Source organism: Pavona decussata, unplaced genomic scaffold (assembly GCF_977016875.1).
Source record: "Pavona decussata unplaced genomic scaffold, jaPavDecu1.1 SCAFFOLD_186, whole genome shotgun sequence".
In the NCBI taxonomy this organism is placed as follows: Eukaryota; Metazoa; Cnidaria; class Anthozoa; order Scleractinia; family Agariciidae; genus Pavona; species Pavona decussata.
In genome coordinates, this window is record NW_028145595.1 from 619,498 (window position 1) to 641,990 (window position 22,493).

A 22,493-nucleotide genomic window follows, 5' to 3' on the forward strand; every position below is an offset into this window, starting at 1 on the left:
ACATTATGCGTATATTTACTTCATTTTGTACTATCAGATTCTTACATAAGGGGACGAGAGATTTAAAACTAGACAAAACATGGTGGAAACTGAAAAACAGGAGAAGCAAATGGGAGGCAACGTTAATGAGATAGTGAAAGTGAGACAAATTTGTTGAGATGTTTCAGATGTAAAACCTGAGTTCATTTAATTATTAATGCATTGTTTAATACCTTTTGTTATAGAGACATCTTGAATTGAATATCCTTCTCTGAGGCGCACGCTAAGAACACTGTGTATTACATCAAACAATCAAAGAATTAGTAACCATAACTATTTTCTTTTACAATAATAGAAGGACTCGGGGAATAACTGACCTATAGTGCATTTCGTTCGCGCTTTGTTGTTTTAGAGATTCAACGGAGTTTTTGCAAGTCGCCTTAAATTCCTTCAGGAAACGTTGCTCCAATGTTTTATCCACTGTTTTGCGCTTCGTGCGCAATAAAAAAACATGATTATGGACAAGACTTCCGTTTTTATCACAAAATGAAGCGAAAAGCAACGACAAAACATTGGAGCAACGTTTCCTGAAGGAATTCAAGGCCACATGCAAAAACTCTGGTGAATCTGAGCTTGAACAACAAAGCGCGATTTGAAATGCATTATAGGTTAGTCATGCTTTATATCTTAATGTGAACTCCGGTTTTTGCAATATTTATCAAGAATATAGAACTGTATTCTAGATTACAATAGTTACCTTGTGATACTGGTGTGCAAGTTTGTCTCCAGATACCTTTTCCGCATTGATGGCTGCATTGCGTTCTTTTCCCACTCACTCAGTGCATAGGACATTGATCTGAAATAAAAAAGTAGTAATTCAGGAAGTAATACAAATTGAGGTTACAGTGAATATTGAATAAATAACACTAAGCAGCCTAAAAGTCGATTTGGACAGTATAACTATGCTGTGTGCGGCAAGTTCATGACAAGTCTGTGATACAAATTTGTTTCATGTTACAAACCTCTACTGCACATGCTCTGTTAAAAACACTTTATTTATTATTTCCTTACCTTTTGCCTTTCAATGCCCAAGCCAAATCTTCCTCCCTCAGCTCTAAACAATCCCCTTTGTTATATAAATACATTGAAGTAAATAATATTACTTTTAAAAATAAGGGGTGAGTGAGCTCAAGAAAAGAGATGCAAAATTACTGGTAAGAGCTTTCTACAAACAGTAGCATCAGGTAAAATGAGCTATAAATGCACAGCTGTACACATCAAATTTAAAATGTCTAGTTGATTTTATAATAAACAAATTCTTGTTAAAACAGTGGGACCTTGATTTAAGGAACTTCTACATAACGAAGTCCCCAGTGTAACGAACGATATTCTCCAACCCGGCCTTTTAAAATGTATGGAACAGAACCTTGGTATAACAAACCCTCAATATAACAAACTAATTTCCCTAGCCGTCCCTTGGCACTTCGTTAAATCAAGGTTCCACTGCAGCAATACAATACAATACAACAATACAATATTTATTTTGCCATATGCAACATTTACAGATGGAAAAAAAATAAAGAAAATTGATGTAAGAAAATAAATGGCGAGAAAACCTGAAAGAAACCACGAGGCTTATGACAAGTCAGGCTTCCTCACTTAAAATAACTAATCTTATATTAGAATTACAATATGGACTTGCAGCACCATTAGAAATGTATGAAGAATAAAGAGGAAGAAAAATATACATGTTGAATGATGTTATTTGGTTTGAAAGGTTTTAATAACAAAATTAGCCAAGCGGCTCCATCTTATCAGTCTTATGCCGTTTGCTTTCATTCCTGTGGTTTGAATCCTCACTCAATTTGTATCTCAGTAGTCCTGAAAACTGACACATGAAAGTCAAATAAAAAAATCCACAGTTTTTTATTTTTTACAGTAATAATTAGATGTAAATGTACCTATCCAAGAATCAATCTTGCTGAGATCAAAGTCCCTCTGAAAGTTCCAGCACAGTAAAGCCTTGTGATAGAGGTTCATAGTGAGGTCATCTGCAGTGAGAATGGTAACAGAATAAAACATGAAAACCAAATTAACGTACAGTCAGTCTACGTCACGCATGACCAGCATTCCCTAGAATAACATGAACATTCACATTCCTAATGTACTCCAGCATTTGACTGGAATCTTGAAGATTTCTCTGAAAATCTTTCCAAAAAAGATGTAATTATAACTGAAAAAAAATTCAAAAATACTTGAGAAAAATTGTTATTTTTGAAATACTCAATGCTTGATAGAATGAAATGGTCATACTTGACATAGACTGAATGTAAAGAAAGCGTCAACTGTAACTCTTCTTGTCTTTCTATTAGTCACTGTCAAAATTCTATCATTAAGCAGGAGACTATCTTTACTAGAGTTTAGCCAACCACAGTACTGTAGCTGGTAGCCAGCTACTTATGACACCCCTGGGTTGTATTTGAAACACATATCTACCCTAACCCAGTTTCCAGGGTAATGCCAAAAAAAAATATTACCTCCTCCATCAACTCCTCTGGCTTCTCTTGTGACCTAGAAAAAAATTTGTTCAAAGCAACGAAAATGATAAGAGGTAAGCTTCTGAACTTGTTATAGCTATCTCAGTCTATAATGGACTATACAGAAAGGCTCCACCGCAAAGGATGGATGTATAGAAAAGGATAGGGAGAACTGTCATTTAGGTATTTAAAAGGGCCTTTCAAAGTGTGCTGAACAGACCAAAACAAAAGGAGATGCATTGTGTCTACTGTAAGGTCCATGTATGTGAAAGGGGTACCATCATTTTCTAAGGAATGATTCAAAAGGAATTGTGTCAAAAATGGTTTAAAAAAGGATGAGGATTTGAACCATTGGGCAGAGCCTCCCCACATAAAACTTTGTTGATTACGAATCACTACCCACCCCCCCCCCCCTCCCCACCCCTAACACAGGAACTGTCCCATGTTGTAAAAGTTTGGGATGCCTGTACTACTTAGTAACAATGTAAATGTATTCTCACCGGGGGAGCCTTAGCAAGGTATGCCCCTGAGCTTGCCATGGCAATAAACTGCATCATGTCACAGTGTGGAACATAACCAAGGCTGGGGATATACAAGGAAGCAAAGTTACCATAATATTAATTATATATGCACCAAGAACAGCAAAATGTTTTGTCGAGAAACTGAATTAGCCTTCACATGAACCATCGTGAACTTGGTGAATTTTGTTTGTTATTGGAGTCACACGTTATTATTTTGATTATGCCGTGGGGCCCTGACATTAAAAGCCTAGTGACATTATTAGTTCTACAATCGCTGAATCATGGACAGATATGTCGATCAGAAAAGAGACGTTTTTGTATGTAAGAATTTGGAGTTGACTAGCTGTGAATCTAGCCTTTAGTGTGGGAAGAGATATTGTAAGCCTGAAGGAAATTAGCCAATAAAAGTTCTGAGTGACATATTTTGGTGTGATACCAAAACACCTCCACAGCGTGTGTAACATACCTACAGTGTGCATGAAAACCACTTCCAACTTTAATAAAAGAGCAGCACACGGTACTGGCTCTGAGCTGCGCCAAAAGAGAATCGACAGCTGACGCATCAGGAAGAGCAAATACTCCATCAGTGATCACAACAGCTCCTGAACACAAACAAACAAACAAAAACTTTAAGGCATTGTAATTTTCTTTAAGCTTGAACAAAATATGCTGTATCTTCATTAACTGTAAGTACAATACACTCAACTACAAAAATGCAAAACTATACATTAAGAGTCACGGCCCAGTTGCTCAAAGCCTGATTAAGCTAATTCTGGGTTAACATAAACTTTGATTCAAGTTTAATGACTAATCAATAAAGATTCTTCCAAAAGATTTTTATCCTTTAGTTTTGACTTAGACTTTTCTTTACTATTAGCTTAAAATTAGCTCTTGAAAACATTTATTCTTAGTAGTATTAAAGTTAATTAACTATAACATTAACTATAACATTAAAGGGTCCTTTCAATTTCTATTCTGACCTGCCAGTTCTGGCAAAAATTTAACTGACTCGTTATAAATAATATGAGTTACCAGTCCTTCAAATTGCTCCATGCTATTTTCGGAACATATCATTATTTTTGAAAAATTTGAAGACCCAGACCTTCAAGATGGCACATTCCATTACTTACAGATAAACTAATGAGCCAAGCCAAGCAATACTTCTGATAATACTAGTGAATTTAATTTTTATTAATCTTAACATTTCTTTTCAAATACCTGCACTAGCATTGCCTGGAAGCAGCTGAAGTGCTAGCAGAGCATTCCTCAAAATTGAGATGGGTCCTGCCTCTGGGGACATGAGTGTCACTGAGGTCCCACACACCCCTCCCTGATCACTTTCAGCTCTGTTAGTCTGAAATAAAAGTGACTTCAAGTCAGAAAGTTTGGATCAGATCAAGAGTAAAAATGCAAGCCTTGTGTAACATAATGAAATATACAATCATGCACTAGTAATAATCAGTGTTTTTTTAAAGAATACTGAAAATTTATTCACACAACTGTACAAACCTCATCATTTGTGTCACGGCATTGCAGTGTGGCCGTAGTTTTTGCAAGGAAGTCCTCTAAGCCTTTTAACTGATCATGTATTAATTCCAATACAATGTTCACATTTTGCTCAGTCACAAGACAACCTTGAACAAGAACCTTAAAAAAGGAGGCAAAATCCCACAAAATATTATGAAATTCTTAGGCATTTGTTGCAACAGGTAGCTGACTATAAGATATGTTTTCAAGTTCTACACTGTATGTAACATAACATGAATTTCAATAAAATAATTAGAGAAAGCCATTCTGAAAGCTTATTACATGTAGCTTAACAAGAATAAAATAACTGATTCAGTTTTTTAGCACACAAAATGTCTAAGAGCCTGTTTACATGAGGATTTATAGCCCTTCTAGGAGGGTCACCCTCCTCTATTGTTTTTCCTGTTTTTGTTTACGTGCAAGGTAGGGTTACCCTAGTCTAGTCTTTGTTGGCAGAGATAGTCCTAGGGATAACCCTACACATGTAAAGGAGGGCTATCTCTTGACCCTTCTAGGAGGGTTACTCTCCCTCCACATAAACAGGCCCTATTAAAGCACATGTGTTTATTTCAGAAATTTAAATTTGGTTCAGCAATGTGTAAATATGACTATTACTTCCAGCTTGTCTCTTTGAAACCTACCTGAGGAGCTTCAGGATTTAAGATGGAGGTGTAGGCCAGAACGGTGATATACAGCTCAGGAGACAGAACTATGCTGTTACCAGGAACTGAAAACTTTTCAAAAAGCAACCAAATCAGTTCTGTTAGTTTTAATCATTAATGATTGTACACATTAGTGAGTTTACATTTACAGTCAACTCCTTTAACTTTATTGTGGACACCCTCGGGACTGCGAGTTAGTGTCCTTAATAGCGAGAGTCCGTAATAGCAGGAATTTATTTCAGTCAAACGTCTGTAATTTATTTATGCCTGGGATTTAGCTGCTGTTCGTATTATCGGGGTGTCTGTAAAAGCAAGGTGTCTGCAAGGTGAGAGTTGACTGTACATTAAATTTAAACAAGGTAGAAAAGAGCACAATGGTCTGAGTGTCATTGCCCAAAAGTATAATAATAATTATCTGAGCTGAGGCAAGGGATTGCACTTAAAAAAAATGTCCTTATATTACATGCACCCAATTGCAATTAGTTAAAAATGTCAGGGCTGGTCACCAATAATTACAGGCTACAATGTCAGGCTCCCAGTGGGGCGGATGCAAGGAGATTCCAAATCAACACTTGAATGTTTTTAGGTTGGAAACTTTTAGGTGGACTTTTTCTGGGGTGGCAAAATTTTGACAAGGACCTTTTTCAGGGTTTTATGCCAAGGAGATGTTTGGGGGTTAGGTTTTGGGTTGTTGGACTTTTAGGATCCAGTTTTAGGCTAATAGCCAAATGCCTTTTTTTAGGAGACGGGGAGGGTTAGGGGTCTAACAACTTGTCCTCATTTGAACCCTGAGTATCCCCCTGGGATAAGGTAAAAGTACGGTGTCCTATTAACAGAGCTGACATGTGGCTAAATGCAATTTAGTCAAAGTTAAGCTCGAGCCAATACAGTCAGTGGTCTTGTGGCAGTAAATGACCTACAGCGTATAGGGCAGTCCATACATGTAGGTCCTTTATGTTGGGGGGATGGGAAGGACAATTATTCGAGAGAGGGATGCTGCTGTGCATTACATTAATATTTTGGCTTGCAATTTAGCTGATCTTCAGGGATCTTTTGCAGTGCAGTGAATCATTGCAGATTCTTGCCTCACCACACCCACCCACATTTTAGCTAGGGGGTTCCAGGTAAGTATTGGGGTAGTTAAGTATTGTTTGTTCCACTGAATTTCAGTGTGGTGGTGCCTGGTATTGGCTGCTTGCTGGGATGGTTCCTGATCACAGGGCTACTATGGAATACCTCTTGGTATGTCTTAATCATATGAGACCCCACCCCCCCCCCCCCACCCACCCACTCTCTAGACACCAGTTTCCCAAGCTCATGCATACTATTGGTGATCAGTTTAACAAGTGGAAACTTGTATAAAATTATTACTGACAATAATACGCTGACACCCTCTGAACACAATGGGTCAGTTATTATAAAAGACAGTTTAGACGGTGTTAAAAAAAACAACATTCTAAGCCATTTTCAATTTTGCCAGCAGTCATATCTAAACATTGTCTGTCTGTCTGACCTTGCATCCCAGACTAGAAAACTATTTTGTCTACCACATGTACACAGATTTGGGGGCCCAGTGATTGTCTTAAGCCCATCCTAAGTTAGACTCTGTTCAAATAACTGGCCCAATGTTTTTTTTCTTTTTGCTTTGTTGTTGTTTTTTGTTGTTTTGTTTGTGCAAGAGAGAGTTACTGTCACCCCAAACCATTTGCCAATACAGGCCTCTGGACTGGCTGAACAATAGGCCATTTCTGAGTTGCTTTTTAATTAATCCCCTCATTACAACAGCAGAGGCTATGTGCAAGCTTCTCATGTGAAAATGGATTAGTTTTGTTCGCAACAAATTATGAATGAAAACTGATTAATTTTCAAAATAAAGACTTTGCATGTTACCTCACTTTCATAATGAGGCGTAAAGCAACTCGGAAATGGCCTGTTACCAGAAAGTTACTGCTCTTCACTTACTGGGGCAACAAGTCCACAAAGACAGTTCTTCAGTTTTTCAAAAGCTTCATCAGTGATGACAGTCCCTGACTGGATATCCTGGTAAAACATCAAAATTTAATGAAAATAGCAACAGCACACAGATTGAAATTATCATGATGATCATAACTACACCTGATGAAGATTGACACCCAGACATTCAGTTCATTATGATTACATGTCTGTACAAATTTAAAATTACCTTAAAGATAGTTCCAGAAGATTAAACCCAGAATGGTCAGTATTATTGCATAATTTGGGATCTACAGGGACTGTAAGTGGTATTTGTTTTCAAATGTCTTTTGTATAGTTTGCAGCATGCCATTCAGTAATGGTGGACGCAAGAAAAGCAACTGCCCACCTTAAACAAGAAGTTCCGCCCCGCAAGCCCCTCCCTCATTACACACATTTGCGGGTGTGAAATGCCAATTTAGACGCTGTTCAGTTGTGGCAAGTTGTTGACTCAAAAGTCCTCTGAAAAATATGCCTCAAAATATTATATCACTACAGCAATATAAGATATCAAGTTCTAAGTAACATGTTCACGATTTTATTGGTAAAAACCGAAGAAAAAGGCGCAGGTTGTTTGTCAGTTGTTTACACTCTGATGGTTGATTGACGACAACTGAAGGTGAGAATGGCCAGGCCAGGCCCCTCATACCGGATCTTCCTGTTTAAGGTCACATGACCAGTATACCCAGGTACCACCGGTGCACGAAAAAATCAATTTCCACTTATTTCATTCCACTCAGCCACTGGAAAATTACCATCTAGTCTCTTAATTTGTTTAATTGGTCACAATGCAACAAATCTTACCACTGTAGCAAGGGATGGGCTGATATCGAGGCAAAACACAAATCTGTATCGCCTGCCAATGAAGGTAATGTGAGTTGAAGGTCGGAGTCTGTATGGTCCAGGGTTTTCCAGATTATTTGGAATTACTGATAAAACTTCCAGCTCTTCATTTGATTCAATCTAATAGTATATACAACAAACAAAAATAAATTGTGCAGTTCCAGAAAAAAATCCATACCCACCCCTAGGAAGGTCATTGGAAATTCCTAGGGAAGGGGGGTCTTAAAAGCCAAAATTTTAGAAGCAAAGTATGAAGCTAAACTGGAATTTCCTGGGGGGAGGAGGGGTACAAAACAAAAAACCTTCTGTGGGGGGAGTATGGAATTTTTCTGGAACTGCACATTTACAAAATCATAACAAAGCACAATCCACTGGTAGTTTCAAAGTAGCTTCAATTTGAGTATTTCAGATGCTGACCTGTTTTTGTTGTAATAGTTTTGTAAAATCCACAATGGTAATGCCGTTTATCTATCACTGAGCTCTTTAAAACCTACTACTTCATGTGATGATGATTGCATGAAATAGTACGTTTTCAAGAGCTCAGTTATAAATAATTTATAACTGAGCTCTTGAAAACCTACTACATGTACTTCATGGATTTATTGTTAGAATCACAAAACTCAAACCCTCCAAAAAATACCAAACAACTGCTAAGAACAGCATTTTTATGTAGCTATAATTTAATAAAACACGTGCAGCAGTGTTTTATCAGGATCTAAAACCACGAGGCGGAGTCGCGTGGTTTTAGACCCAATAAAACATGTGCGGCAAGTCTTATAAAGCTAACGCCTTCAAAAACATTCCTGGAAAAGCGTGTGTCAAGAGAGTTTATAACAATGAAACAGATGCTTTTGTGAATGTTGGAAATTAGCATACCAGAAAAACATTAAACACCGCATACTAAAAAGGAGGAGGTTTTATCAGGTTTTAAAACCACTACAAGTGATGTTTTATAGACCATTTGATAGGTCAATGGGCTTATGTATTATTATTATTATTATTATTATTATTATTATTATTATTATTATGAGTTTCTGAAGTGTCAGCTATCTGCACCCCATAAGAATCTTAACCACTAAAAGTTGTCTAAGACCTAGGTCATTTTACAGGTCACACTTCAGTTCTAGAAAATGCTATATTCAAGCCCTAGAAAACCTGACAGAAGCTGTTGCCCAGTGAAGAAACCAATAACAAGTAACTTAAAAAAATTTTTCCATAAATACCTCTTACTAACCGAGTTTGAGGTCCGTACTGTAAGTTATGGACCAAGTTTTTTCCTGTTGATTTATAGACTGCAAGCTGTCTCTCTTTTGCTGGAAAATCCGCAGGGAAAAACAAAAGAAAACACCAAGAATTACTACTCGCCGTGAATCGCGAGTAGTGCAGGCACCAAAAATCAGCAGCACCCACGCTATTTGCGACTTGTGGCTCGTACTTAGTGTTTGCTTGTTTTTGTTTTGTTTTGTTTTTTTACATTTTTCCCTGCGGATTTTGGAGCAAAACAGACTGCTCTTAGTCTAATAATAATTATTATTGATTTTTGCACTTGCGCCATAAATCAACAGGAAAAAATGAGGATCCATAACTTACAGTACAGACCAAGAAAACAAACTAAGTTAGTAAAAATATTTATTAGATCTCTGAGGTTAATCAGGTGCGTGGGAAAGGAAACTACAGCCCATACATTGAAATACATGTATGGCCTGCAAAATTAACCAATCACACCGCACGTGCTAACTGAGAGATATAATACATACTTTACTTTGAGAGGTGAATGAAAAAAGAATCAAATGGAGTAAAAAGTAGAACAACAAATTCTGGACAGCATAACTCACCAATTCATCATGTGGCTTGGGGTGAGGAAGCATGGTGTTAAACTGTTGAAAAAACCACTGGGCTCGGATACTCCTAGAAATCCTGTACTCCTTTCCCATGAGAAGAAACACATGGAGAGCATCCTCCTGATGAGATGGAAACAACAGCAGATGACAGTTAAGGATGGTGCGTACTTTTGTTACTGCGCATACGTTCTGCGCATCTCGAGATACTCGGGTTTCCTATGGGTGGTGCCTACTAACACAGGGATATTTTTGCGCGGTTTAAAACCATGCAGAGAAAGCAGAACTTAGCAAGTGCTCTTGGTATCTAAAAAGAAAATTAGGGGTAACCATGTATTTTTCCAAGATAATAAAGCTTCAAATTGGAAAACTGTATTTTACAGTTTTTTAGAATTATCGTTGTTTAATTATCTCTAAAAAAAATGCGTTGTTACTCCCAATTTTCTTTTTGGATTCCAATAGCCTGTGCTAAAATCTGCTTTTTCTGCATAGTCAGTAGGCATCGTCCTTAAGGGTGTGCAAAAGGGGAGGGGAGGGGAGGGGAGGGTGGGGGTGTACTACCTTAATTATAAACTGTATGGTTACACTGTGGGTATGCACGCTTGGGTCTTGGGTCCTGAAAAGGACATTTGAAAGACTTTTTGAACAAGCCAAATTTCAAAAGTTCAAATGCCTGGGGTGGTTGCCTGGGGGGGGGGGGGGGGGCGATGGGAGTTTAGCTTCAAATTGATTGGCACTTTTAAGTACATATTGAAGAAATAGGTAAAGTTTAAGATCAGAGTACTCAAAAAAAATCCCAACTTATAAATCAAGGGGCTAACAACTGCCAAAAATAAACTGCGCTTCAAATGTAATTTGATCATAATATATGCCCCAGTTAGGGCTTCCCCGGTGGGGGGTACTGTATATTTATTATGATCGCAAGATTGGAGTCTAGCCCTGGCGATGGCAATTTGAACACCCCAAGCGCAAAAAAGTTAACTTATGGTAGAAGATTATGGAAATTTCGATTTGATTGCCGCACTCGCATTATTGAAATATTATTAATTAAGATAAAACCGAAAGTGGAAATAAGGACATGCATTATTCCCTTACCTCTCTCTCGGGTTCTTCGCCTCCAATCATTCTGTTTTCTTGCAAAAAAATACACGTCTCACATTGAAACTACAACTAAGACGTTCAGTAAACATTCCATTGTTCGCAGAATAATAGTGGTAGAAAAAGACCGGAAAGAAATCGTGTTTGAACAAGTTTCAACCAAAGTCGTCCGCCATGTTTACGAGAATCACGATTTCTCTTTAGCGCAAAACCGCTGGGCGGAAACGAGGCTGTCGTCGAGCAATTGGGAAACTGAAAGAAATGGAAAAGAAATAAAAAAAATAATAATAAAATAACGAGATTACGATCAGTTATGCTGTAAGATAAATTTCGATGCAAAAGACAAAGGCAAAGTGGAGAAAGATTTGAAATAAAAGACAATGTTTTCATCTCAAGCATTTGGTTTGTTAAACGACTGGAGTAAAGCAATACTCCCCTGGGAACCTGTGATCAAATCAATATGCATCAATTCCACTGGGAATTTGAAAATGCAACATCGAGAATAGTAAACCAGTATGAACATATTTCAAGGTTTCTCCCAATCCCAAGGAGAGCACTTGAATTTAAAAGTGCCAGGAGGTGCAATAGCCTCAGCTCCCACACAGACGCTCCTTGAGCTTGTCAAGTATCTGCAAGTATTCCTCCAAAGAGCGAGCTAAGAACTATTCATAGCTTTTAGTACTCAGAGGGAATGCCGACACGTCCAAAGTATTATCCAGTTATTTTTTCATAGCACAATTGGGAGAGGGGGAGGGGTGGGGGAGGGAGGGTTAGGGGGTAAGATTAATGTTGGCCCATGGGTAATTATTTTGGGGAGTCAAGATGCTATGGATCCCCTTAGAATTCCAAGTTCAAGTCATACTTGGGAAAAGATAAAACACTAATCCATAAATAGGTGTCCTGATGTGGAAGAAGACCAAGGATGACAAATACAGCATATAAAAACCAAAGAAAATAAGTAGTTCCTTATCTGTTTTGGGGATAGTAAAGCAAGCAATGCGTGTGTGTACAAAACTTGTTTCCCGTAAAGTGCAGGAGGTATTTTTTGCACATATTCATGTGTTTTGCTTGCTTTACCACCCCTAGATAAAGAACAGACTACTGATAGTCTAAATATTAACAATAATAAAATATAGGTTAGATTATGAGCTCCTAATTCTATCGCCCGCATCAACTATCACACAATAGAAATATCAAGCTCATAATCTAATTGATTTTAATTAGTATAAATCCACTAGTCGTTCAAAACTTAACAACAAGACAGGTTCACATTTTTATTGAATAATGTTATCAATTATGTTATCAATTATGTGCTACTCACTCTACTCACTATCTACAACAGAATAGATAGTGAGTAGCGTGGCCAATAAGAGAGCAGCATTTGTGATAATAGGAAGTAGGTACATGTATGGTATTTTTGTGTCATGAAGGAATACACTTTTTCTCCAATTCTCTTCCCTCATTTAAAAACAAACTTTTTAACCATTTTTGTGCAAGCTACTTGTTGAACTTGGCAATAATACAATATTTCCTCCTGTATACACTTAAGCTGTGTTACATATTTTCATTTGCTATCGATCATTATTTTCGATTAATCTTAAATAATTAATTTACTACCTTGAGCATCTGTAAATCATCACATGTAGAGATATGTCCAGAAATGCACGCTAATGGGATTCATGAACTGTATGATAGACATCACAAGGTGTCCCCTAACCTTAATTCTCACTAAAACACACATAATTTTGTCAAACATGAAGTCATATGAAAACGACAAAAAGGCCTGTTTTATACGAAGTACCCAAATTCAGGGTTAGGTGCATTTCTGGACATAGGTGCGCCTTTATATACCATATTTATTTAATATCAATGTCAGCACCCTAACAACTTGGCCACGCTGCCTCGCTGCCTTCCTGTGTTGAAAAAAGTAACTGTGGTTCCAGGGAAGACAAGGCCATTGGGTAGTATTGTGGCCTTTCTTCACCCTGTTAGGAAAAAATAAGTTATAGTGTCTGAAAATACCCATATTTCTAGATATCAGGTAGCTTGTGAAAACTGATGGCATTTTGTAGTGCACCCACCACTGGGAAACCAGTAGAAGCACCACAGAATGTTATCTCTATTCCCAGGCTACCCAATATTCTATTAGGGCATGTTTCTGGGAGGACATATTCTGTGTATTCTGAAAAATCTATGTTGCTCTGTTGCCTGGTAACGAAGAAAACTCCAGGCAGCCAAAGTAAAATTCTCATTAATGTTTTAGAAGAATATATTTATTTTTCTAGTAATTCTGATTTTGAAAAAGAAACCTTGTTCTTTGTCTGTAGTGCAATGCACTGAATGTTCCTTGTAGTTCAAAATTTAAATATTAAGTCAAGTATTAACAGCTAACTAATAAACTTTAGTTTGCAGTTGTTCATGTTCTATGTTGCAAATTGACTTCTTATTACATCAACAAACTTGTCCCTTAGGGCTTCCTTGAAGCTTGCGTACCAGGAAAATATCTTCTGCCGTCTTTCGACAATTTGCTTATGGGTCAAACGTTTCTCATTCTCTAGGATTCTGGGTAATTCTCTCCAATCTTTAATGTAAATAAATGGAGCCCCAAATTTCTTTAACAAGTATAGTGGAGACACTTTGACATCATCTCTACATTTTCCAGGTGTCGCAACATCTTCAATCACAGGAACCGATCCGTAAGAGCACGCTTCATAAATGCGATAGCATTCTGTGTTCATGCCCACAGGATTCAAGGTCAAGTCACTGTTAGTGAGGGCATAACGAAAGTCGTTAGCTGATTCGGAACTTTCTTCTGGCACCCAGCTATCTCTTGTTTTTACAAAACACACGTCATCTAGTTTAAATGCTTTTATAACGGTTTGAAGGACTACACGAGATGAGTTTGGGTAAACAGTTCCCAAAAAATTGCATCTAAACTTTCGACGTTGTTGGACATCAACTGAGAGAAATTGTACATTGGGGAAATTTCTGTAGGTTGCAACTCCCAAGGGCCACTGATGAAATGTCACAGAATCAGCATAGGGAATATCATAAACAATGAAGGCAACTTGCACAAGACCGCCACTCTTCTGCATATATGGAAACAGCCATGCATTTTCGCAGCGTTCGTTTCCTAACATAACCACTGCTACATGACGAAGGTTTGGGAAATTTTCGAGAGAATCAAGCCACGCTTTCGCAAATGCGACCTTTTCCGATTCTCGGCCATTAATCACTAGAACAAGATATCTTGTTTGTTTTGGAACTTTATCAGGAACCACTCCGGGGCCAGTCCGAAAAGTGAACCTGATGTTGCGGATTTGCTTCTGTCCATAACTCCACACTCCTCCTAGCCTCTCCTTTAAAGGGCCCTCGAGGATGTGTTCCCAAAGGTATAATCCTATTGCAGCCTTACCCCAAATTTCAACTTTCATCAACGGTCCATCGTGGACTTTTGATTTTGCGGTCGATCTTGAGGCGATCGATTCTGGATATCTTGGCTCATCCTCACTCGACAGAATAACGTGAAGTGCATAGACTGTAAAAACCAGGTAAATACAGGCCACAGAAAGGGCCATCACCTTGCATTTTCTACTCTTGTGCATTTGACGATATCGTCCGCCATGTTTCAATTCCATTGCGTGCGCATCATATAGACAGAAAGCCTTTGTTATGATCGTGGGCGCAAGCATGGCGGACGAAGCTCACTACAACAACTGGCACTGTCACTGGCACTACGTCTAGCTACAAAATGCAGGTATGAGATCAAGACTACAATTTATTTTTCTCGTCTTTATTAATGACCAAGGCTAATAATTAATTCTTAAATACATGTTAAAGAAATCCGTTCAAAATCAGCTGAATGTTTTGGCCATATTTAGCGATTAACTCGTATGGAGTTTTAATTTTGGTAAAGATTTGATTTTCATGTTATCTTCTTTTGTTGAAAAAGGACGAGAAGTTGTTAGAGGTTTCGTTGGAAGCGGTGGCCAGTAGAGTCCAGGAGCTAAAGGAATCAATCCAAGCGTTTCTTGTTAAACTTGAACATGAGCAGATGAATTGGTAAAATTAATATATTTCACAAATGGTTATCATCCTATTGAAAGCTTACTGGGTAACCTTGAAAATCAGTCATCCATGAAGTTCAGTATGAGCCAATATCACTAATGACTGAAAATCAATGAATAATGCGATTGATTAAATTATGTTCGTAGAATTTCAATTGTTTTTAACAGCTGATTTTAGTTTGAGCCTGATTTCCATATTGATCATCCCAAATGATCACAGTATCACAGATCAGAAATTGGAAGCAATTCTGCGATCACTTAAGATCATCTGTGATCCTGTAATCACGATTGCAGAGATAGAGAGCAGATCCAAACCAGCTAAACCTGCAAGAATCTACAATTACTGTGATTCTGCAATCGTATGGAAACCATTATTTTGTGATTGAGCCATAATAATTCATATTTTGCCAACTCTAGTGCAGAGAGTATACGGGCAGAATAGATCGCTCTCTTTTGTGATTGTTCACCATCCTTTGCAATCAAACAGAAAAAAATCTGATCATCTGCAATCAAACAAGTGAGCAATTTCTGTGATCCTGCTATCTAATTCTCTGATTGTTGCAATATCATGTGGAAACCAGGCTTAATTATCTAACAGAAAAGTTCCAGGGGAGAAGCCATTAAAAGGTGATATAAGTGGTCAACACAGATACAAATTTTATGTTGAAACGAAGCCCTTAAAATTACTACATGTATGAGCTGATTTAGTGGGCATAGTTGAGTTTTATGGTCACCTCTTGTAGAAGTTTCAAATTCTTCCTGACAATTGGCTAGTACTTACATGCCCTGAAAGTTACCAAGATAACCTTCAAAAACTCATTAATAATTCATAAGTCCATTGACCTATCAAATGGTCGATAGTACATCATGTGCAGTGACTTTATATCGATAAACCTCCTCCTTATTAGTATGCAGTGATTTATCAGCTGATAAAACACTCCTCATTAATATGTGATGTTTTATCAGCTGATAAAACACTCCTCATTAGTATGCAGTGTTTTTTCTTGTGTGCTAATTTCCAACGGTCATAAAAGCATATTAATAGTATTATTATTACTGTTGTTATGAACTCTATTGACACACACTTTTCCAGAAATGTTTTCGAAGCTGTTCAAAAACCTCGCAGCATGTGTTTTATTGGGTCTAAAAGCACTCAGCTGTGCCTCATGGTTTTAAACCCGAAAAAGCACTCCTGCTCGTTTTTTAAACATTACATAATGCTACTGACAGGAATGTGAATTTCGATGTCTATTTGGTATGGATTACTATTACACAAGCTTTTCAAAATCTATGTGCAATTCTAACAGACCATTCTACCAAACCAAGAATTTTAAAAATCTTTTTCTACAATGTTGAAACTCTAAAGCTTTAACTTATGTTTGTTGTTATCTTGTTTATTTCAGGCCATCAGTCCTGGACAACTATGCTCTGTTGTCAGGTACATTGCACAATAAAGATATTTTAACACTGAAGAAAAAAACTTAAGCAAGTGAAAATCAGCGCTAAAATCGAATGATGTTTTGGAGTCATCTTGACACCATTTTCAAGTTCAAAATGATTAGAATAACTGTCAGAAATAGTTAAAAGATAATCCGGGAGTCTCCAGATTTTGAACCGTATCCCCCGGTCTCCCGATTTAGGATCTGTAATCTCCAGATTTTTTTAGCCTTTTCTTCTGGTCTCCAGATTTATGTCTGTAATCTCCCGGATAATTGCCGAAGTTCGCTATTTGTCGTAGACTTGACTTTCTGACAAGAAAATTTGAAATGTGTAGCTCGTTGTTTGTGGTAGTGTTTAATCCCCCCGCCACTGAACCCATGAATTTGGCCTTGATGCGACACCCCTGTAAGGCGCTTTGTTATTGTTGGTCGTGAAAGTCATATTCTTCATATTTGAAGACGTGTGAGGTTGACAGCTTTGATGTTAAACCCATAATGCCACCTTCATCATTGAAAGCAATTTATTATTACAAGAATGGAAATAATTAAACATGCAATGTCAATTGATAAAAACTTAATTCCTTTTAGCTAGCACTGTATTAACAGAGTCACCTAATTATATAATCCTTCTTTTTATGAAATCTAAGTGTATTTACAGGAAATTAGTGTATGAATGTACAGGTAGATATTTCAAATTTATGATATTATACATGTAAGTAAAGTAAATTGAAGTTTCAGTACTTTTCTATCAATTTTCTACAAGCCCTTCAAATTGATTATTAATAAACTTTTTTTAACAGGCCAGATTAACACACTGACTAAGTTACTTAAGAACGAGAAAACTCCTTTGTTCAGAAACTTGGTTTTGTTGCCTCTACTGGTTCAACAGGAAGCAGACCCAGATATTCAGGTACAGAAATAAAGTTTAAAAGTTTGAAGTGTAGTCAATTCTGGTATTACTGCATACAACTTACCGTTCTAGTGGCTAGTTGTTTCATGCTGGGGATCCTGTGACAGAGTGGAAACCCATCCAGGGGAAGTAGGAATGTTCCTAGTTGCTTCATGCTGGGTATCCTGTGATGGACTAGCATCCCATACAGGCAGAAATAGCAATACCCCTAGTCATGTCATGCTGGGTATCCTGTGATGGACTAGCATCCCATCCCAGGGGAGTAGTGCAGTAACTTTGTTCTTGTTGCGTTATCTAGAGGGTATCCTTGAAGAAGAATTAGCAGATAAACCTCTTGTGCAACCTATCTGAGATTTTCAGGGGCTGGAATCATAAAGCACTCATAGACAATTAAATATGTCCTTCTGTATATTTGGAATAGAAATACAAAAGGCTCTTGGTCGGAAAAATACTTAGAATACATCCTAATGTAGATGAACTCCTTCCCACTAGACTACAAGGGAACAACAGCGCGTACTTCTGCAAGATTGTAGGATATCACAACATAATTTGTATAGATAGTTTAGTTCAGTAACCTCGAATTAATCACTTACAAGCACATACATGTAGATAAAAACTCAGAGCAACGTACATGTAAATAATTATGTGATTGTTTTTCCTTTTATTTAATATAGAAAGCAAGTGATGGAAGGATTCAAGCTTTTAACCATGAAGTCGGTAAGTAAAAACAGATCATAAAAAATTATTAAATATCAAACAAACCTATGAATTTGAATTGGAAAATTACACTGTATACACTCCATCAAGTTCTGGTAAGCCATACCCACCCCCACCCCCACCCTCCCTGTAGTCCTTTTTCCTAGCCTTGACACAAACACCCCACATCCTCACCCTTTCACCCTCCCCCCCCCCCTCGTTTCACCATTTCAGTTGATTTTTAGTGCTGATGAAAAGCATACCTTTCAACATCAATGAGTTGTTGTTTTGTTGTTGTTGTTGTTGTTTGTTTTTGTTTTTTTACGTTTCCGGCATTTTCCCACGCTTGCGCTCCCACGATGAAGACAGAGAACTTTGTCATTGCTAACTGTACAAATTTTATAAAATCAGCTTATTGTTCGGTACAAAATATTAACGGCAGACTGATCCCAACGGCGGAGGTGACGAGCTTGATAGAACAAACAACAAAACCTAGAATAACTGAAATATATTTGTTTTTCAAAAAAACAAATTTTTGCCCGATATTTCGGTTTGCAATGCAAATCTTCCTCGGGGGCTGAACGAAAAAGAAAAGTGAGAAACAGAAAAGGATCGTTACAAAGAAGATTTAAAATATAAAATGTATGACAATGATTGGTTGTTTAGGACTAAGTTACAAGTGTGAGACATGTCATTGGCGTGTTTCGTCACGTCTATTTATACCAAGAGGGTGCAATGTTTTAGCTTTGTTGATTAAATGAGCTTCACGAGCCTTTCTAACTGAGTCACGTTTGCTGCGTATAAGTTCAAGCGGGATTAGTCATTCCTGGCCCTCTTCTCTCTGTCACGCAACTCCGCGCCGTGAGTTTGCGTGACAGAGAGCGGGCCAGACTGGACTAATTATTCAGGTGATAATCATGTGAAAATTACATGTAGCTCTGGCGGACTTGAAATGCATTTCACGTAAACAAAGATTGAATGCCGTATCAAAGGAAAAACTGAAACGATATATGAATGGAACTGCTGCTTTGAAACAAAAAAAGAAACGAAAAGAAACATTTGCACTTTGGGTATGAAGAAAGAATATTGTAGGTTATTTACGTTACGGGTCAACTTGACCGGCTTTTGAGTCACGATGGCGTAATGTCTTTTCCATGCCAACGATCGGGATCCTCAAGTATAATCACAACAAATAGCATGTGATGTTGTTTGGTCTTTCTTTTTTATATCGAGGATCTCTATAATTAGAGATTAAAAAAACAAATTGTACGTTTTTTTAGAGCGAAGGGAAAATTTAAGGGGATTTTTTTTTTCTCGCCCAGACATGCGCGCCAGTCACACGTGGGGGGGGACAGGGGGGTCAGAACCTCCCGCCTCCCGTACCTGTGCCTCCCGCCTCCCGCCCTTTTTCGCGTTTCTCCCGTCCCCGAGTAAATTAGAAGGCTTAAAAACCCGTATTAGTCACAAAGCTGTACCAGGACGTACCATTCGTAGGCCTTTCATTATTCATTTTTTACTATATATATTTTGAATAACGTTAACATTATTGATAGGTTTTGTACTCTGAGTTAATGAAGTTTTGACTAAAATAAAGACTTTTATTCTTGAGCCATCGTAGCTTAATCAGAAATAAAATACAAGCAGCGGCGATAAACATAATAAACTTGCGCATTTTATGTAACTTGATGTTTCATAAGCTACGTCAAGTTGAAATGCGCAATTTTATTATGTTTATCACCGCTGTTTGTATTCAATTTTTGACTAACATGTTCGTCTTGTTTGACGGTTTAACCATTCTTTCAGTGACAACAGTCTTGTCCATCGTGCAGTGTAATAGTTGTCGCATTTCTTAATTATTCATTTGTTGGGATCATGTAATTCAAATAAGGAAGTAGGACATGGCGAGCTGGCAGCCAAACGCCCCAATTTAGAGTTCGGTACATCTGCCTAATTCTCGGCGCCTTATTGCGGATCCATCGCGTTTACTTGATACACTAATTATAATCTTGATATCTTTCTCGATATCCTTACTCCCTAAAACTGCGTGAAAAAAGTCGCTTTTAGTTCGGGAAAAGGTAAAATGAAACTTTAGGACCTACTTTCAATCCAAGGTTTAAATCTCTGGGTTACTGGTGGTGAATTCTAACCTCGTTGCTACTGCTCTGAGGAAAGAATTACTGCATTAAATGCAAAAGGCGTCCGAAATTAGGCCGGACAAGCTGTTCATCAAAAAGAAGTCTTCATCAATGTGCCGAGGAGGCTGCACTGATCTCCTCCTACTCCTAATCCTAGTCCTCTTTTCTATAAAGTCTTTCCTGATTGCTTCCCATGCTGTTTGGCTGCCTATTGTAATAGGAATCGATTTTGCCTTGTCCATTAAACGAAAAACGGTGTCGTGAAACGAACCACTCCGCACTCTCCACGTGCTCATTGAAACAGCATTCTGTTCGTAAATTCCCATACACCATGCAGCAAAATCTTTAGTACGGTCCGATTGACGGTCATTGGGAGAGGTCGTCCATGCCCCAGATTTCTCACTACCGCACTGAAAAATACTAAGAACTACTAAAATGGACACCACATTGAATCTCTGATACTAAATTTACAAGACGCGTACTTGCTCGCCTTGCTCACCTCTTTTGAGACTTCTAAAAACTTGCGCAGCACTCACACATGTGTACACATGCCACGCTTGACATTTCATAAGCTATGACTTAACACAATAAAAGGGTTTACAATTTCACCGGAAGTAACCCTGTTTATCGCCTGAGCACGAATTTTCGTGTGCCCTCGGATATAAAATATTGCGTAAAGCCTCGGAGGACGCTAAATGGAAGACAAATAACATTGCACAACATTGTTGAGTTCTTTTTTTGATAGTATTCTAACGCATTAAAAAGTAAAAAAATTCACCGTTTTGTATTGCTCTCCCGTTTCCCGTCCTCTTAGAACTCCCGCCTCCCGCCCTTTCCTCTCCCGTCTCCCGTACCCCTCCCGCCCCCTATTCTCCCGGGCTCCCGCCCCCCTGTCCCCCCCCCACTCACACCACTCGCTGGTGACGCCATGTCGTGTGACAACTTGCTCCAATCCACTGAAGCCATAAGAATGGCATTTACCTTGTTTTAGGAAATTATCGCGTCTAGAATTAACGCGAACTCGGAGGGAAAATAAGTGTAGGATCTCAATAAATGAAAATATCGCAAAGGGCAAAGTAAAATTCCCAGATGATGAAAATTAACGTCAGGAAGGTAGTTCTGCATTTTAAAATAGCGTGCAGCTAATCCCGGCATGGGAAGGGAATGGTCGCCTTACAAAAAGCACGTGCATGGTAAATAAAATGAATAAAGATAAATAGTAGTCATTTACAAAAGAAAGTGCTTGATAAATAAATAAGTACAGTTGAAGTTGAAAGAGAGAATACAAGGGATGTTATGTTCGGTCGAGAGACAGAGAGAGAGAGAGAGAACGTTGACTTTTTTTTCCAAAGAAATTTTCTTCAAAATGCCAAAGCCGAAACTCACCTCTGAGAACAACAGTGAGATTGAAATATTGTAAAACTGGCTGTGAAAAGATTAAGCCCAATTTATTCGAAACATTTTAAACATTGAAAACCTGGCAAAAAATCTCATTGGACCAGCGCATTTAACACAGAGACAAAGAGAAATAAATTTAGTTTGAAAGTGAATCCAAGCGAATTACAGTGCAATCTCGATTATTCGAACCCTCGGTTTTTCGAAACTCCCAAATCTTCGAAACAAATGTTGTTTCCCTTGGATTTGCTTCGTCATATTTTTACCTCCGATTTTTGGAACCTCCGATTTTTCGAACCCGGCAATTCAGTTTTCCTTGGAGGTTCGAAAAATCGGTATTCCGCTGTTCATAGTTGACCATAGTTCAGATATGGACGCGACTGAAACCGCACCGACAAATTACAGAAAGCTTAAAATATCAAGTATACTGCAGACAGGACGGGAGAGTTATCCAAGGTCACAGTTCACTGTCTTAGTTACCTAAAAAATACTCCGTCGCGTCAATTCTTGTATCCGAAGATAGCCAATCAAAAGAATCCGCGGTCAAGCTTGTGTAAGTCACGCTGAATTTCTACACGACGTAAACATTAAATAAATCAGCTGATTCACCTACTTGTCAATAGTTTAAAGACTTTAGAAGCACTTCATGTTTGAGGGCGATATTTTAAACTGAAGCCGCAAGTGTACAAGCGGGAATCGAGATCAATGGCTTCAATTTCGGCATTTAAAGTTTCCGTGGTTTTCGTAAATTTGAAAGCATGTGTTCTTCTGTTCGTGCTAATTTCGTGCCTGATGCACTCTGTCGATGGCAGCGATAATTCCTGCGGTCCTTATTCTTCCGACTGTTCCGGCGA

General features: G+C 38.1%; 3 protein-coding genes across 6 annotated transcripts in view; 1 reads left to right on the plus strand and 2 right to left on the minus strand.

Moving 5' to 3' along the window:
* LOC146462553 (KICSTOR complex protein SZT2-like) overlaps nt 1–11,190 on the minus strand; it is a 79,536-nt gene extending 68,346 nt beyond the window's left edge. For all 3 annotated transcript variants that reach the window (XR_014857062.1, XM_085085263.1, XM_085085262.1), the window contains exons 1-14: nt 10,995–11,190; nt 9,897–10,022; nt 8,023–8,181; nt 7,189–7,266; nt 5,206–5,298; nt 4,547–4,684; nt 4,256–4,391; nt 3,504–3,639; nt 3,017–3,098; nt 2,517–2,550; nt 1,941–2,030; nt 1,051–1,105; nt 737–835; nt 213–271 (exon numbers count right to left, since the gene is read on the minus strand). Coding sequence is in view for 2 of the 3 variants with exons in the window: in XM_085085263.1 (XP_084941389.1) it covers nt 213–271; nt 737–835; nt 1,051–1,105; nt 1,941–2,030; nt 2,517–2,550; nt 3,017–3,098; nt 3,504–3,639; nt 4,256–4,391; nt 4,547–4,684; nt 5,206–5,298; nt 7,189–7,266; nt 8,023–8,181; nt 9,897–10,022; nt 10,995–11,024 (1,315 nt within the window). In the remaining variant the exon portion in view is untranslated. The remainder of the gene's footprint in view (nt 1–212; nt 272–736; nt 836–1,050; nt 1,106–1,940; nt 2,031–2,516; nt 2,551–3,016; nt 3,099–3,503; nt 3,640–4,255; nt 4,392–4,546; nt 4,685–5,205; nt 5,299–7,188; nt 7,267–8,022; nt 8,182–9,896; nt 10,023–10,994) is intronic.
* LOC146462554 (mediator of RNA polymerase II transcription subunit 8-like) overlaps nt 1–22,493 on the plus strand; it is a 41,797-nt gene that overhangs the window by 12,385 nt on the left and 6,919 nt on the right. For both annotated transcript variants that reach the window (XM_085085287.1, XM_085085288.1), the window contains exons 2-6: nt 14,725–14,754; nt 14,950–15,059; nt 16,468–16,502; nt 17,304–17,413; nt 18,088–18,130. In XM_085085287.1, the coding sequence (XP_084941413.1) occupies nt 14,749–14,754; nt 14,950–15,059; nt 16,468–16,502; nt 17,304–17,413; nt 18,088–18,130 (304 nt within the window). In that variant the 5' untranslated portion in view covers nt 14,725–14,748. The remainder of the gene's footprint in view (nt 1–14,724; nt 14,755–14,949; nt 15,060–16,467; nt 16,503–17,303; nt 17,414–18,087; nt 18,131–22,493) is intronic.
* Nucleotides 12,259–14,649, minus strand: LOC146462556 (ribitol-5-phosphate xylosyltransferase 1-like). Its single transcript, XM_085085284.1, has one exon. The coding sequence runs from the start codon at nt 14,633–14,635 to the stop codon at nt 13,421–13,423; it is 1,215 nt and encodes a 404-aa protein (XP_084941410.1). The 5' UTR covers nt 14,636–14,649; the 3' UTR covers nt 12,259–13,420.

Bases quoted from the DNA above. Each gene is read 5' to 3' on its own strand.
- LOC146462556 (XM_085085284.1), bottom strand. From the start codon at position 14,635: ATGGAATTGAAACATGGCGGACGATATCGTCAAATGCACAAGAGTAGA.